Here is an 18,070-nt window from a genome sequence, read left to right on the forward strand (position 1 = left end):
ATCTTCAAAAAGGGGGCCTCACAGTATTAGCAACATTCCACTGAGGAAACCCTACCACACTCTAACCTCCCTGGGTTTGATTTCTGTCATCTTTCTGGTTAGGATGAAAATCCTTTCTGGTTTGGGGTAATATGACAAATCTTCACAACTTCTCTGGGGCTTTTTTCATGACCGTACAACATGAAGTGTCACAAGATGAGAGGAAGGCATTCCAAGGTGGATCTCACCAGTCTTGGCTGGATTCCAGTGACTTCATTGAGGTCAGGGGACTCCCCCTTAAAGAGTGCCCATCCTCTTCTCAACGCTCTGTGGACAGTTTTTCTGTTGTCCAAGAGTTTGGGGGTAAAAGCTGTCTGTAGAGTATTTTGAACAGGTTGGATCCCTGTTGTAATCAGCACGGATGCTTTGAAGTGACTGCGGAGGCACTAATTGCTTTGGGTGTCTGGTAGTGAGCTGAGATGACACTACTTAAGCCCTGAGGTGAGTTTTTTCCAGAGGAGAGGGCTTTGGAGTGCAAACAAGAAAGAAACCATACAAGTCCCAGCAGTTTTTTAAAAAAGCTCCCAGTTGTTCAGTTCATTTTAGAGAGAGGAAAGTCCAAGGATCAGATGCTTTGAGGAATGGATGCTGTATCAGCCTCAGGAAAGTTGTTGATTATGTGAGAAACAGTTGGATACAGATTCTAAGTCCGCCAGAAAACAATCTGACTTTTCTTCTGTGGAGTTGAAGAAATGTATGATGAGGTGGATGGAACCAGCTGGGATGCAGCCCTACAGGCTGTACACAAAGGCAGGAGGGGCAGCCTCCAGTGTGGCCACCTGTTGCAGGCAACAGCTGAAGAAATGAGCTTCCAACTGGAAGCTTTTTGTTGCAGGAGGCAACTGATCCCCTTTAAGGGGCAAAGCATACAGCCCAATGGTAGAAAAGTAGTGTGGCTTTTTCCCTTAATATTCAGAGAGCAATTCCAAGATGGGAGCCACAACTTTGGGGCTTGCTAGAGAAATCTTCCTCACTTATCAAACGATACTGCACCCACATGGTTAATGAGATGCTCTCAAGAATTGTGTGGGATTTGGAAGAAGCTTTGTAAAGTCAGGGTTTATTCGTGCACTCTGTATTGCCCTGTAATGTAGTTATGCAAAATATTAATAGATGTTGCCAAAAAAAAACCCAACCCCAAAACCACTCTTCAAATATACGTTGATGACAATGACCTCTGGGACTAATTAGGTTAATAAACTGTGTGTATTATGGATGCTTCAAGGGACTCATTCACCACCAACTTCTGTGCTGTCATGGTGGCAGGCAGAATTAATATGGTCATCAGCACAAAGCTCTATCCTGTTTAAGTTGGAACACTTCTCTAGGCATTGAGCAGTGCTGGATTTTTTTCCCCAACATTGTTTGTTTTCCCAGCTCCCCACAGGGCCTGAACATTAAATACATTTGATAAGTTTTTTTCCTGGCTGCTGAGCAGCTCTAAACATTGCTTGTACTTTTTTCTACAAGTCACCTTAACCTGATTAAGTATAGGACTCTCTTTCCTGTCATTAATGCTCAGGTAAGGCTCCATATTTGTCTTGGGAGGGAGAGTGAAGGGGAGTGATACCTCATCCAGGTATTAGTGGATAGTAGGATAGTAGTGGCTATAACCTCCAAGAGCATGCTCATTATAGCTCTTTCTATGCCTGTAGGAGCTATGTAGCTCCCCACAGTGCTTGCCTCTTAGCCTTTGCTGTTGGACACAGGAGTGGGAACGCAGCCACACTCCAAACTACTTAACACCTCCTGGAGCCTTACAATCAGTGCTAGGTTTTCCCTATCTCTCTATGGTGGCAGTAGCATTATTGCTGCCTTCTGCGCAGCTTTCTGGGTGGGGAAGGAACTCCCTGGGCGCTTGTACTGGAACAACCCTAAAATGCTCCTAAACTTCAGAGTACTGTCAGGTGCCAGAAAAGCCACCACTTTGTTCTTCACAAATAAACTGGTTTGACCTCAAAGGCTTTCGCAGTGCGCACATGTGTTGGGAACAAAATATGTGCCATTCCCTTGTCACCGATTCCCTTCTCTTTCTCCCTTTCCCAGTTTGCTACCATTTCGTTTGTTTGTATATGAACTCCAGCTGTAAACAGAAAACACGTTTTCAGTGAGCAAAGTAAGAGGTTACTCCGTTTTCCTATTGGGGATTTGTCATTTTGCTGTAAGCGAATAACTAAGCGCTGCTTGCATGCTGCACTAATGAATTCTGCCTCTGTTTTGAGTTTCTGGCCCTATATTTTAACTAGGGAGGTGGGGGAGAAACTTGACAAGATTTGTTTTATTTGCCTTACCAACATTGTATGCAATATTTTTTTAGACTCTTATAATACGTTTTGAGCGGTGAGAACCTAATTTTCTTATCGGTCACTACAGTGTAGGGCAGAAATATAAAATGAATCAGACAGACATAGAGCCAGGAAGCTTTTAAGGAGACCTTGAAGTGGTAGGTAAGGGAACCTCTAAATCTAGCAAGTATGGTTCTTATTATAATTTATGATGCCATACGGGTGTTTTGTATCCTTGAAACCTCTTTGAATGGTGACTTTCTATGGTAGACATTACTTTTTCCTTACTCAGCTCTTTGGCAGAGGCTTAGGAATTATTTTATCTCTGAATTAAAAAATTTGAACTCCTGCTCTGTTCCATTTTTAATGTGTTCTCTCTATTATTTACTGTAGTATAAGGAGGCTTGATTTTTAAATCCTTGAGAATGAACTTACACAACGTTGCCAGTTCCAGCAAGCTGACATTTTCGTGGCCTTACATTTATACACGGGTTTCAGCATATGGCAGAAATATAACAATTGCGGTACCAGGGCAACCACTGGAAAAGTCTCTGATCCTGCAAGGTGCTGAGTACTTGCAACTTTCATTGCTTGGGAAGGCACCGATCCAACAAACCACTTAAGGACACGAGTATCCAGAGTCTCAAATGTTCTCTCTGAATTTAGTAGGGTGACTTGTGTATCTAGTTAGGTGTGGGGCTTAGGTCCTCAGCATCTCTCAGCCTTACAGTTTGTATTCTGATTCTGCATCTCTATGCACAGACTTGTGGGCAAGTGGGCTGCAGTTCATTTAATTAAGAACAACATACACTAATATATATTCCAATGTACATAGTCTTGATGTACATCGTAAGACCAGCAAACGATGAGAGAAACCATTTTTTTTTTGTTCTTGAAATTGAGAAATAATTGACCTTTTGTGTTCTTTCTTTTCCTATTTTTATTGCTAGGGGTGTGAGTTGATAGAGACACTGGATCAAGATTTCACTGACTTCACCAAGTGCCTTCAGATACTCCAGAAAAAGATAGAAGAAAAAGGTCTCCAGGTAAAGCCACCTAATCTTTCAATCTGTGGTAGTGTTATAACTCTTCCTCCTGAGAGAACCTAGGCTGCTGTATTAAGTTTGCACTGAAATGAAATGGTTATTTACTGTAGCCCTGTCAGTCTGAGCCCTCACCATATTTACGGCACAGAGAGTAAATATTTATGTTTTTGCTAAGTGAAATTGCCCTAGACAGACGGACAAACAAACAGCTTTCTTGAGACAGCTTGTATTGATTTGTGTTTTAATGAACTGCCTAACGTGTTGAAAAGTGATTTGTGGGTGGTTGCTGGCACTGGTGTTCAAAGCAAGAGTCCCACTTGGGTATGTAAATAACTCTTCAAATCTTGGCACTCTGGACATTGATGCTGCCCTCCGAAAAGGAGTTAAGAAAACAAAGAACCTTAGGTTGACCAACAGCTTACTCCCTTTGAAATCAAAGGGACTATTTGCAGAGTAAGCAAAGGTTAAGCCAAGCGTGAGAGAAGTGGAATTTAGCTCCCGCTTCTCTGGCTGGGGGGAGCTGATGATGAGGAGTTCCTAGGGATCCCATCCTTTTCTTCCAGTAGAACAGCAACAGCACCTGATAGGGAAAGAAGAGGGAATCCCCTTTTACTCCTCCTCTAAAGAAAGAGCTCTCACTTCCACCGATGACCTACAGGGCGAAAGGCAAATCCTGAAAGGAGAAAAAGGAAATACCAACTCCTGTTGCCTTCCCTCTCTGAGAGAGGAGAGGTGAAGGAGACTCTAGCCTTTCACTCACTCTTTCCACTGCAGTGGTAGAGGGGGGTAAAGATTCCAGCCTCACCAGCTCCCTTTCTTAATACAGTGGAAGCGCGGAAGAAGGAAGTGTTAATGTTACCCCCACACTGCTCCCTTGTTCTCTGTGCAAATACATAATGCATCTGTTTTGCTTAAAATCCCTTTTCAAATGTCTTCACCTTCTAATAGGGAAGCATTTCCCTGGGGTATTTTTAAAGATTCTGGTGAAGAATCTCCCACCATGCACCTTTTTTATGTGCTTTTTCCATCAATACAGATTCTCCATCCTGATAGAAACTGTGGTGGGGGATTCCCCTCCACACGCTGCAGTTGCTCTTATCTGGTACTTATGAGTCAGGAAGCCCTTTCAAATATGTTTACTCTTTTGTACCCTACCTCATCTTCTGGTTGCACAAGATAGTGTAAGGCTGCCTCACTTTGTAACACCAAGATCTGTGACAGCAGCCATCAGCACTGGTGAGTTTCAGAATCTGCTTTGACCACTGGGCCAGTCAGGTGCTGCTCATTATGAATGAGGGTGGTAGAATTGGACCCAGAGTGAGGAGGGAATACAGTAAACCTAAACTTGATTGAGTTCTGTACCCTATGCTCTTATCAGTCTAATTTACTGTGGACAGATGGGTTTTAAAGGGATGTCATGAGAAGTTTAAAAAAGAATAATAACCACACAGTTAAAACGAGTGCAGTAGGAGTGTGACGTCTATAAAGGCATTTCCGCAACAAGTAACCTCTTCCTTAAATCTTTGACTGCTTTGATCCCCCTTTCATTTACTAGTGTAATATATTGTTAAGACCGATAAAGGATATCACACTTCAAATCCTTGATATTTTGTGAAGCACAAACCTAAGTGTAATTGCATTAATTGTTCGGAATAGTTGCTATAGCACAATAACTAACTTTTCAATTCAACTATATTGTTATGCTGCTATATGTAATGGCAGCTGAGGTGTTGACTTTGAATTCGGTACTAACCTTTTGCTTTTCTGAGAATACAATCAACTGAAAAGGGCATGATTTCTCCAAACAGAACTACTGTGTTTATTAAATGCTGGCTATTTCTTGTTCAGGGTGTCTACTGCATAAAATACCTAAGCTGCAAGGTATTTGTATAGTTGTGAGCCATGCAGTTGGATGGAAAACATACATTTATTTTTCTATTGTTGACCTTTCTCTTTCTTGCATCCACCTTATGGCAGAAACAATCGCTGCTTCGATATACATAAATGACACAAATGAAATCCCAGACTGCATCACAAATCTGAAGTTTAAGTTTTTGTTGACAGTTCCTTCAGCTTACAAGCATTAACTGTCATTTGTCAGGAGTAGCATGGACACTAATTTTAGGGGCCTCGCCTGAGAAACCTTGATCCTGATTTAGAGATGCTGAGTGCTCACAGCTGTTGTTGACTTCAATTGGAAGCGCAGGTACTCAGCACCTCTGAAAATCTGGCCCCTTTAATAGATTTTGTGTTTAACCTTCGACACCCAAATTGGAAAATTTTGGCTTAAAAGTATCAAGGGATGAGTCAAATGGACCCCAAAACTAGAGGATTAAAACGCTGTTGAGTACAGCCAGATACAAGCAATGCTGACGTTGGATAAGGTAGCAACCATCTGATTCTGTGGCAAAGGCTTATCATGATGGCCGGCTTGCTCTCCAGAAATGAATGTTGAGGCCACACAATCACTTGGTTCCCCAAAAAGTAAAAGCAGCAGAGGGTGAAAGGAGCTTCTGGTGTCTGAAAGTTTGAGGAGAACAGAAAGCTATTGTACTGTACTCCTTTTTGGAATGTAGGAAGACCTTTCATTGTACTTTTGGGATTTTTGCTTCAGAGAGTCCTTTTCCTTATGTGAACAGTTACACGGTAAAAGATGTTTTCCTGGTGCCAGAACTTAAACCCATATGTGCAGGTTCATTTTTGCCCTCTGCCTCGACCCCAGCTGGCCTATCACACTAGTCAAGTAGAAGTATAAAGAAGGCCCCAACATCTTTTTCCGTGCAACAGTGTTGAGGTTACTTTTTGTTTTATATCGTTGGTACTTGTTCAAAATATTATATCGTTGGTACTTGTTCAAAATATTTTATATCGTTGGTACTTGTTCAAAATATTTTGTTCAAAATATTTACACTGTGTTCCTTATTTGCTCTTCAGGTAAGCAATGATAAAAAGCGAGTAAATTAGGGCTTGGCTACACTTGCAGATGTAGAGCGCTTTGGGTTAAACCAGCCTTCGGAGAGCACACTAGGTAAAGCATCACAGTCTGTCCACAATGATAGCTGCAAGCGTGGCCACATTTGCGGCACTTGCAGCTGCATTGGGAGCGGTGCATTATGGGCAGCTATCCCAGCATTCATGTGGCTGCAACGTGCTTTTCAAATGTAGGGGGTGGAGTGGAGTGTGACAGGGAGTGTGTATATGGGGGGAGAGAGAGTGGGTTTTTGGGGTGCTGAGAGTGTGTCAGCATGCTGTCTTGTAAGTTCAGGCCCCCAGCCTCTCTCTCACTCAGTCAAAGCAAACATTTACTGTTTGCTTTGTCTTGGAGCAGATAAGCAGACGCTGTCTGAAACAGAACTTTGAAAGGGTACTGCAGAAATTCCTGCAGCCGATTTCAAAACAATGAGAAGAGTGGCCACTTGACTTAAGGGGATTATGGGACGTTTCCAGAGGTCAATCAGAGCGCAGTAACGTAACTCCTCGTTCACACTGACGCTGCAGCATCTCACCCAATACGCAACAGACGTTATACCTCTCACCGAGGTGGAGCTCTCTAGCCAGGGCGTCAGAGCTCTCTACATGCCTTGCCAGTGTGGATGGGGAGTAAGGTAGAGCTTTCTGGGCGGCTTTATTGCGGTATAGTGTGCAAGTGTAGCCAAGCCCTTAGATGCACTCAATATGTATTGCATCCTCACAATCAACTGTAACATTCTGTCTTAGAACAAAATACAACATTTAGAAGCCTGGATATCTGAGCAGAGGTTTTCCTAGATTGGCATGAGAGCTGCTTATACTCACCATGGAAATTGCTTCCTTTATGTCTGTAGAGAAAGTTAAATGTAAGTCAAGATCCAACATGCAGGTCTCTAAGGGGAGTTCTTCGCTAACAAAAATGATTCATAGCATCGTTTGTTAATCATATATGATTACTGTTCCTTAGACAGTCCAAAAAAAAATTTCTCATGTACAGATTCAATATGGCATCTAACATCTCCGGAGTGCTTGTGCTTGCTTTACATGCCCTAATTTGGTATCACATTGTGTATCCATAACCAAATAATGTGCAATAAAATAACAATATAATTCTGTAATGTTTGAATCATCAAATTATGTGTGTGCATAATTAGATATTGTAGTACATTGCAGAAGGATACAAGCAAGACTACACTTGTTAAATTCTGAAAGCCAGATTCTGCCTTGTTTTACCCCTCGTACATCCTATTCACTTTAATTGCGGTTGAATGGATAAGTTAGAGGTATGAAGTAAAGCAACACAGAATTTGACACTAGACTTGTTTCCAAGGTTGTCAGATGTTTCTCTGTTTTATATTTTTCTCCTAGTTTATGGCTCTCTTAGGGTCCATGGGATACAGTTCCATGTCAGGAAAGCTCTCCGTCCTTCTGGCATGTGCCCTTTTTATACAGTTTGAGTCACTTGATGTTTCAGTGTGCACATCCTGTTTTACGACTTTAATCATTAAGTCCTCTTTCATATCAGTGTTTGGACAATTTCATTTCATTTTAATATCTGCAATAAATTTATTTAGGATTATTCTTCTCTGGAGTAATATATTACTGTGTCTACTGTTTAATGAAACCTGGCTTTCCTAGATAAACAGCACATCCCTCCTCCCCTCTCATGTAGTGCATATTACTACAAGGAATCCTTCAAACTTAGGTGTTGAACACACTTATTATAACAATAATACCTAGCGTTTTTACTGATGCAAAGCACTATATGTCTCAATGGTTTACTAAGGAGGTCAGTATCATTATCCCTAGTTTACAGATGGGAAAACTGAGACACAAAGAGGGGAAGTGACTTGCTCAAGGTCACCCAGCAGGCAGATGGCAGAGCCAGAAGTAGAACCCAGGTCTCCTGATTCCCAGTTTAGTGCTGTCTCCATTAAGCCACGCCACTTCTTAGTGACAATCATCAGTAACTCCACTGAAGCCTATAAAGTTACCAACAAGGTAGGTGAGGGGAGAATTAGGCCCATAACCTTTCTTCATACAACTTAACTTTATCTAGAATACATCTTGATTAGAAAAGATGTTGCTTGCATTTTCTTTCCTCCTCTAGTGATGGGTTTATAAGATCATGCAAAAAGTCAACATCAATATAGTGTTTAGAGCCCCACACCACAAAAGCTAACTAAGTTTACACTCTGCCCCATCTCTCACTTCCACTTGGGATTCCACTTCTGATTTCAAGATCAGAAAAAGTTGTGCAGTCAAACCTCACATAGCTTTTGCTGCCTCCAGCTTGTCTTTCTCCCCATCTTTGGTATTTGCCAGCTTGTTTCCCTCCCTACCCTGTCAGAACCTGCTGCTGGCTAACTTAACCACCACCCACGCCCCTTGTTATTTTGGGCACCCTCTTTTTTACAAATCAGTTTCCAGGAGGGAAAATGAGGAATAACTTCTCCCGTTGAAACTACCTGCTTAATTTTTAAATAGGTAAAGTACAATTTTCCAAGTTTGAATTGACTCAAGTACTGGGGCTAACACATCTGCTCTGGCAAAAATTCCATGTCCTCTTGAATGACCATTACTGGTCTAGCCTGGGTTTCATATTCAGTCAAAATCTGTCGTTTCATACCTGTATTACCACAGTGAACCATAGATTCAGTACTGACTCGAAGAGATGAGTCCTCACCTATTGAATCACTAGTACCACTTCACACAGCATCCTGGGTTTTCCTTCTAGGTTTTCCATGTGTGTCATGTATAAGCTGGACCCAGCTTAACATCCTGTGTGAGACTTGACAGGTCACTTCCCAAGGTGTTACGTCTCCCAGCAGTATCAACATTAGTTCACACTGCAAAATAAACCCTTGACTTTACTAAAATGTGTCTGCGTGTGTGATAGTTTCTCTTGAACAGAAAAGGGTCTGAACTAATGCAAACTCTGCTTTCTATAGAATGATAAAAAGAAAAAGTTCAGATTCAGATTTATACTGTACTTTTAAAAGAGCTAGGTTCTGATGCTGAGGTTGAGATGCTGAATCTTTGAAAAATGAGATTTTTAAATGAAAATGCTAATCTATTATCAAAAAAAGAAAAGGAGTACTTGTGGCACCTTAGAGACTAACAGATTTATTTGAGCATAAGTTTTCGTGAGCTACAGCTCACTTCACTGGAACTTATGCTCAAATAAATTTGTTAGTCTCTAAGGTGCCACAAGTCCTCCTTTTCTTTTTGCAAATACAGACTAACACGGTTGCTACTCTGAAATCTATTATCAGTGACCTTAAAAAATGTCTTTTTTTTTTTAAGTTTTCCACACTGACATTGATGGTTTTATTAATTTAAAAGCATTGACATTAAACCTTTGAAAGGCAATAGGAGTTTCAATAAAATTCATTTTTATATTGTTGGCCTATATAAGGAAATGAAGATCTGCTATACCCTTGTTTTAGGCAGGGAGTATAATAAAGCTATATTAAAAGTCTCCAAGCTCAGTTTTAAAGTAGATGGTATTTTAGATTAAACAGTTAAAGAAAGAACAATCTGTACTTTCCAGACAAAGATAAACCTATCAGTGGATTATAAAAAAATTCCCTGTAAATCTGAATAATGGATGAATAAACTGAAGCTGATTTGACTCCTTGAGCCTGTGCTTTTGAGGACTGTTTATATTTGAAGTCTCTTCATTAGTTATTAAGTCCTTTTATGGCCTTGTCTACACAGGGACACTAGGGAAAGTTAAGGTAACAAGGCTATGTCTACACTAGACACCACTGGTGGTGACGTGTAGTGTACATGTACTTACACCTCACAGTGGAAAGCAGGCTGTGTCCATGCTGCGGTGTGTAGCTACACATGCCAATGAAAGGCTGTGGTTGGGGGAGGCAGGGGGGGGAAGGTTGAGCTGCTCTCTGCTGCTGGAGCTTTTCACTGCAAGGAGGAAAGAGGCCGGGGGAGCAGCAGGGAAAGGCTGAGCCTTTTGCCTCTGCCAAAGCTTTGTCCCTGCTGCTGGAGTCTTCCTGAAGCAGGGGGAGCCTTTCCTCACTGTCTCCCTACTGCCAGAGCCTTTCCCCACTTCCAGAGCCTTTCCTGTAGTGGGGAAGGGCTCCAGCAGCAGGGAGTCAGCAGGACACCGTGTTGCTAAAAATAGCATGTATCTGGGGGAGGTATGACTTGGGTAAGCAGAGAGCAATGTAGGATATGGACTTGGCTGTATACCTGGGCCCTTCAGGCCTGTCTTTACTTCACTCTCCTAAGCTGTGCCTCATAGTCTATGCTGCTGTTCATATCCGTGCTAGGGGGAGTAAGTCTGTATCTACGGAAAGGAGTGCGCCGCGTAGGTACACCCTAAAGTCGTGAAGTTAGCATACATAAGTTAACTTATGCACTTTAACTTCATAGCTTTGGTTAATTCATTTTAACTTTTTATGTAGACAAGTCCTTAGTAAATCTTTCTTCATTGGACGATGGAATCTGAAGTGTTGTCAACCTAGTGCCTGATCCTGAGGAATGCAGAACGCCCTCATTTCTCATTGTGATCACTGAGAGTTGAGGGTGTTAGCACAACATGCCACTTGGCCCTTTCCAGAAGGGACTTTGTGTGATGATTTGGGGCTTCTGTCTTTACAGCTTATGAATTCTGGTTGATATAATGAAGTTGTTACTATAAATATTTCTGTAGTATTGCCTCTAAGTAAATGTGGAATCTACCCTGAGGTGGCAGGGCTCTGTCATGTTTTTGTCAGACCTGGAGCTGTGCTGGGTCATAAGAACTCAAGAACTGCCTATGCAGGTAGAAACATCTGAATGACAATGGGTTGGCTGAAAACTTCCCCCAATTTATTTGCAGGGGCAGGGAGAGTGGGGAAGGTAGAAAAGTCTCAAAACTAAGACACAGAGCTGACAAAGCAGCAGTTTAAAGAGGACTAACTGGGAAGGCTCCAGGATACACGCAAGAAGCATGGGGCAGGAGCGAAAGGTATGGACTAGCCAAAATCAGAAAAGGTTAACTGGGCAGAGAAAAATCCATGTTTCAGAACACAAGTCGTGCACTGCTGCCTGACCCCATACCAAAGAATATTCTGGAGCAGTGGTACTCTAGGTGTGGGTTGGGACACCAATGTGGGTCGGGACCCCAATTTAGTGGAGTCACCAAGGCTGACGTTAGACTTCCTGGGGCCCAGGGCTGAAGCCAAAGCCTGAGCCTCACCGCCTGAGGGCTTCAGCCATGGGTGATTGGGCTCAGGTTACAAGACCTTCCACCTGGGGTGGTAGGGCTTGGGTGGTCTCACGCTTTAATCCTCCTCCTGAGGTCATGTAGTAATTTTTGTTGTCAGAAAGGGGTCGCGATGCAATGAAGTTTGAGAACCCCTTCTCTGGAGTGATGAGGAAACTGAGACAGGGATATATGTGTTAGATTTTTTTCTGAGGATCTGTGAATCTCATGTGATTCAAGATAAATGGTGATAAATTTCTGTGCAGTGTGTCTGTGTGTTTTATAAATTATGCCCACCATGTGTCCCTGTCAAGGTTCCTTCCCCACTCTGAACTCTAGGGTACAGATGTGGGGACCTGCATGAAAGACCCCCTAAGCTTATTCTTACCATCTTAGTTTAAAACCTGCCACCACCAAAGTGTTGCACAAAGAACAGGGGAAGTGCCCATTTGGAAACGTCTCCCCCCAAAAATATCCCCCCAAGCACTATACCCCCTTTCCTGGGGAAGGCTTGATAAAAATCCTCACCAATTTGCACAGGTGAACATAGACCCAAACTCTTGGATCTTAAGAACAATGAAAAAGCAATCAGGGTTCTTAAAAGAAGAATTTTAATTAAAGAAAAAGTAAAAGAATCATCTCTGTAAAATCAGGATGGTAAATACCTTACAGGGTAATCAGATTCAAAACATAGAGAATCCTTCTGGGCAAAACCTTAAGTTACAAAAAGACACAAAAACAGGAATATACATTCCATTCAGCACAACTTATTTTATCAGCCGTTTAAACAAAACAGAATCTAACGCATATCTAACTATATTGCTTACTAACTCTTTACAGGAGTTCTGACCTGCATTCCTGCTCTGGTCCCGGCAAAAGCATCACACAGCCAGAGAGAGCCTTTGTGTCCCCCCTCCCCCCCCCCCCCGGCTTTGAAAGTATCTTGTCTCTTCATTGGTCATTTTGGTCAGGTGTCAGCGAGGTTATCTTAGCTCCCTAACCCTTTACAGATTAAAGGGTTTTTCCTCTGGCCAGGAGGGATTTAAAGGTGTTTACTCTTTCCTTTATATTTATGACAGCCCCAGTGAAGAGGTAACCCAGAGGCTTGTACAATTGGGTGGGATTTTGGAAGAGAGTGTGTGTTTAAGCTACAGGAAGTGTCTGAGGAGGCAGCATTCGGGGCTAAGAAGGGGGCCACCTGGACACAGTTCTTAGGCAGAGGTGCCAGATAGAAGATCTTCACCCTGAGAGCTCTCCCAGAGGCCATAAGACAGTGGCAGTTCCTGGTCTCTGTTTGTACTCTGAAGGATTAAAACAGTTGGGGATTCAGTGGCTGAATTCCCTCTGGAGAGTGTCAGACACTTCCACCAGGACTAAATATTCAAGCAGGACAAAGATATAGGCTTTCAGGTTCCTTAGTGCTTCAGGTTGATAACCATTCCACTACTGTTGTATGTGAACCTGATTCACCTCTTACACTGGTTTTATACCACTGTGACTCCACTGAACTCACTAGAGATACTGATGCAAGCAGAGAATCAGACCCAGATTATACATGTGTCCGTGTAGCATCATGACCCACAGCTGGAACACTGGTTATGTTGATTCAGTCAAGTTGTCAAATTCTTTATCATATCCCTAGAGGATCATGATAAAGAAGCACTTAGAGTCCCAGCTTCTGCTGCTCCTTTTTAGAAAATAGCAGACATTTAACTTAAGATGAAAAATAGATGGGCCTGATTCTCATAGATGACTCTGAATACACTGCAGTAGTTCTAAAAGAGGCCTCGGGCTGCAATACTTAATCCATCCTTGCCACAGGAGAAATAGAATAGACTCTCTCACAAAGAAGACTTGTTTACCAAACCCAAGTGAATGTGATCTGTTGGGTGCTCAGCATTTTTGAAAAATCAGGCCACTTGTTGAGGGGCTTAATATAGACTTGGTGAGCCTAACTTTAGGCACCGATGTTAGAAGTCTCACTGTTGGTGTTTAGAATGTTACCATTTTATATACTTATTAGCTAATGAAAAATTCTTTTTTTCTCCCATGATAAGTAATTTTGGGAGATTAATGTAATTATATAGTGATGTTGAAATACAAATAAAAATGGTTACCCTTTTAAAACAAAAAAAAAAACCTTTACAATGTGAATTTTTCCAAAGTCTAGATTTTTTTTCCGAAGAATAAAAGATGGTACTATGGGAAAACTAAACATGGAGCAAGTTACCAAACTTGCTCATAATGGAGTCCTGATCTGTGACTGGTGCTCTTAGGTGCTACTGCAAGAGAAATAATATCAAGCCAAATCATATCAGAGTACTCAAGTTTTATTCATTCAACAGCTTGTATTCAGCACTGCTTTTCATCATAGTTCTTGGTTCTTAAAGAGTAAGATTTTTAAAGGTAATTAGGCACTTAAAGATGCAGGTAGGTGCCTAAGTGGGATTTTCAAAAGCATGTAGGTGACCAATTCTCGTTGATTTCAACAGGGCTACATGCTTATCAGAATCCCACTAGGCACCTATTTGCATGTTTAGGTAACTAATTATCTTTAAAAATTTGACCCTAAGCGGAACTATGGAGTCTCAAGGACTTTATTGGAAGTAATACCCCAGTGATTCCCCCCCTCCCCCATATTTGAAGGTTGGCTCAGCAAATGGGAGAAAAAATTACCCCTTTTCCATTACTTCCCTTTCCTCTCACGTTAAAGAGATGCAGTCAACTTGAAATATATGTGCCTGATAGAAAACTTTTGACTCATCGTCAAGAAACACCTCAGTTGGTTATAATTGAACAAGATCAGAGGAAAAACTATATTTTTTCAGCTTGTTTACTTGATATATATTGGACAAAATTTTGTGAATAGTTAGTTTATAGTGAAGTTAATGTCTCTTGCCATTTGTAAGAGTTTCATGTAGCAGCAAGGAAGAGAGAAATATTTTTAAAAGTAGGAATGTGAAAAAAATTGAAAGAAGAGGTGGGGATGGGGCAGTGCTAAGGAGTGGTCTCTGAAACTAAACTGATCTTTAAAAGAAAAAACTGACTATATTTCAAGTTGACTGTGCTCAGTTAAACAGGCAGACATGGGCATTTTGCCCCACTTCACTTAAAGAACCTGTTACAGTTCTCTTCTACAATACATTAAACAACTAAATATCCCTACCTGCACAAAAATAAATGTAAGCATATGAACTTGAAACAGGAGGCACTCTACCCACAAATCTGTAAAGAAACTCTGCTACAGTGCTCTTCAAGTGAATGGAAATATTTTATCTGGGGACAAAAATAACGTATGAAATACTGTCTCTGTAGCAGCGATGTGTAGGTGAGGCTGAAGCTAAATTTTTGAGAAAGGAACTTTAAAAGGTCGTCTATCATGAAATCAATGGGGAGTTGTCTGAGGATAAGGGAGGTGTGAGAAGGTGTATATTCTCATTTGATCGGTGCCCTGGGATTTGTGCTTTCTGGCTCTGAGCTACTTGGTGGAATTTAAAGCTGTGCTTTTGCCCTTTCCAGCCATGAGTGGTCTGGGACCATCCTACATGAGACTATTTCTCAGTCTGTGCCTTACTGCTGCAGTGGAGATCTTCAGAGGTGCTTGAGATGGATGCCCCCCCTCCCCAGTATAAACAGCAGGGAGCTGCTGGCAGGGCCTTCTCAGTGAAGAGTGCCCTTCCTTTCGAATGCTCTCTTCTCTGATTGACATTTCTTGAATCTGTTGACCTCCTGGATATGCTGCAAAGCAAATGTGATTTGAGCAACCCCTGGTGGAGCACTGAGGAAAGGAGGGAAGGATTTCTGTTTGGTGTCAGGTGGCGGGTTTGAATCATATTGGTCTGCTGACTAGTGATTAGATGATAGGAGAAGGAGAAGTCCTGCTGCTTTGGATGATTTATGTATTTTAACTACTGTGGTATTGTTTTTTAAAGGTAGGTCATAGGTGTTCCGTTTCTTTTGGATCACATCTCAGTGAATGAATACTTAACATAGGTGACGGTATTAAAGAACACTAATTCAGGGGCATGTGTGTTTGTTCGCAGCATTTCCCAAAACTTCCACTTGGTTGTCAGCCTCTAACAGCCCATTTTTCTTCTCTCTCCCATCAGAAAACAGAGTCGCTAATACAGCTTTCATTTAGCTATGACTCATTTGATCGTGGATTAAAATTTTAAAATGGGCTGGTATTGGGAATCCCGACAGAATAGTTTCCACAAGCTGTCAAGAAGAGTTCGCATCTTTTTGTCTTTCATTACAGCTATTCCTATTAATGGTTGAATGCAAAACTTTAGGCCTATGGTATAATCTCCTGTTGATCATGATACCTTTGACCAGTGGCTGGGATTTTATTTTGTAGTCTTATTAAAGCTTACTTCACTGTTACTGCCTTTGTCAGTTAATTTGTTTTCAGTTATACTGATCCAGCTTTTTCCTCTCCAGTCTTTCACAGGGTCCTCTGTTTTCAGATTGGAGCATCAAACCACCAGACCAGAGAATTGCATTATTCAGTTCAGGCCTCAGTGCAGTGAAGGACTGGTCTTTGAAAGTAAAAGGGAAGCGGTTTAATCATCTCAGTTAAATTCTTTCCTTAGAGCAGTGATTCTCTTTGCTGGGTTTGCTGTGGTTGATTTCACTGGAACTCTTGCACTCCTATTTTTTTAAAACCTGCAAAAGCTCAACAGGCATAAAGCTTGATTAGGCTTCAGTGTATTTTACAGAAGTCTTTAGATTTAAATTTAGAGCTTTGGTTAAAAAATTATGTAGGGCCTGAACCAAACCAAGTCAAACACATGGGAAAGACTCTTATTAGGTAAAGTGAGTCCTTTTATTTGGATCAGGTCCTCTCTTCCTTTAACCAATAATCAGACAATGAGGGAGTTTATTTAAATGAAACACGAGATTTAAACCACTCACAAAGAACAAATTACCGTGGGAAAAAAATAGGATAATTTTTCAATGAGCTCTTAATTGATGATGGAAAGTCCATGGGGCAGGGACTGTCTTTTAATTTATGTGCACAATGTCAAGCACATCTCTGGTGCTAGATACAGCTTTTACATAATCCCCATAGAGGTCACTGGGAGAATGTTAACGCAACCACCTGGAAATACACGCTGTAAATCTGGGCAACAAGGATGTATACTGCTTTGTAAAGTCAAGTTGTAATGGTTGTGGAAGGGGCTGGCTCTGGATAAGAGATGAGTGATTAATGCTCTTTAGTATCCATGTTTCAATATGTATGTTTAGGGTTGCCTATCTGCTGCTGCAAGTTTAGGTACTCCATTTTTGGTTGATTTATTTTTTTAAAAAAATGAATATAGTACTTGTGAAAAGTGCCTGCCTGACTGTTCTGAAAACCTCTATCTACAGAGTAAGTATGGCATGGGCAGCAACCATGCACATTCCTCCCTACCCCCACAGCCTCCATTAGTAGGTAGTAATAATGGTTTTAGTGTCCACTTATCCATTGAGGAAAGGCACAGTAGTAGCTGTAATTAATATTGTACCCTTCATCCATAGAGTTTAAGGCCAGAAAGAACTATTTTGATCACCTGGTCTGGCCGCCTGCATAACACAGGCCATAGCGCTTCACTCTAACAGGCAAAAAGAGGGAGAAAGGGAATACTGTTATTCAGTTCTGTGGATGGAGACTGAGATGGAAGGAGATTCAGTGACTTGTCCAAGGTCACACACAGTCTGTGGCTGAGTCAGAAAATTAACTCCAAGCCCAGTGTCTTTAACACAGACTGCCCTTCCTTACTTACAGAACCTAAATCAAAGGCTGTCAAACACTGAGTTATGTTTTACGGCATTATACAGGTAAAGCAAATAGCGTTTGTTTGTTTATTTATTTATATAAACTAACTAAATATATATGTTAGTTATTTACGGGTAGAGAAACTGAGGTATGGAAATTTAAGTGACCTGCCCAAAGTTATGTAAGAGAACTGAGAACAGAAAATCACTTAACTTGCAATTCTGTGATCTAGCCATTTGATCATTTTTTTCCCTTTTTGTATCTCACTGTCAAATATGTTGCTCAGTCTAAGCAGACCAACACAATCCATTGGCATATTATGGCTGCTATCACAGTGAATTAAATGCTCCATTCTTAGAATTAAAAAAAAAGGCTATGAATAGAAAAGTACTGTACCAAAAATGTAAGGGAAGGAACATAAGAAGAGAGAGACTCTGTGAAGGAGCTGGCAACTGACCTGGAACGAAATAATGTCAAGATTAATGGAATCAGTGAGGTGACAGTGAAATTGATTGAGGGCTATCATCTCAGGTACAGTGACAGGCATCATCTGAGAGTTCTTTTTCCCTTGGAGAGTCAGATGGCTGGAGCAATGAGCAAGAGGTAAGATGATTGTACCTGAGCAAACTTCTGATGTCAATATATGATTGTTTTACTAGGAACTGAAGGGCCAACATATATTGTAAAACAAAAATTATTGATTTTAGCAGCTATTTGGCCTAAAAATGTTGAAATATTTATAGATTACTAAATGTACATA

The 18,070-nt window shown here is 41.3% G+C and overlaps 1 protein-coding gene across 13 annotated transcripts in view; it reads left to right on the forward strand.

The window, feature by feature from the left end:
- The window catches only part of TPK1 (thiamin pyrophosphokinase 1), a 480,985-nt gene that overhangs the window by 300,235 nt on the left and 162,680 nt on the right, over positions 1 to 18,070 (forward strand). For all 13 annotated transcript variants that reach the window (XR_012157430.1, XR_012157429.1, XM_073332798.1 and 10 more), the window contains one exon: positions 3,275 to 3,370. Coding sequence is in view for 11 of the 13 variants with exons in the window: in XM_073332798.1 (XP_073188899.1) it covers positions 3,275 to 3,370 (96 nt within the window). In the remaining 2 variants the exon portion in view is untranslated. The remainder of the gene's footprint in view (positions 1 to 3,274; positions 3,371 to 18,070) is intronic.

The sequence above is a fragment of the Lepidochelys kempii genome, chromosome 2, assembly GCF_965140265.1.
Source record: "Lepidochelys kempii isolate rLepKem1 chromosome 2, rLepKem1.hap2, whole genome shotgun sequence".
Taxonomy (NCBI): Eukaryota; Metazoa; Chordata; order Testudines; family Cheloniidae; genus Lepidochelys; species Lepidochelys kempii.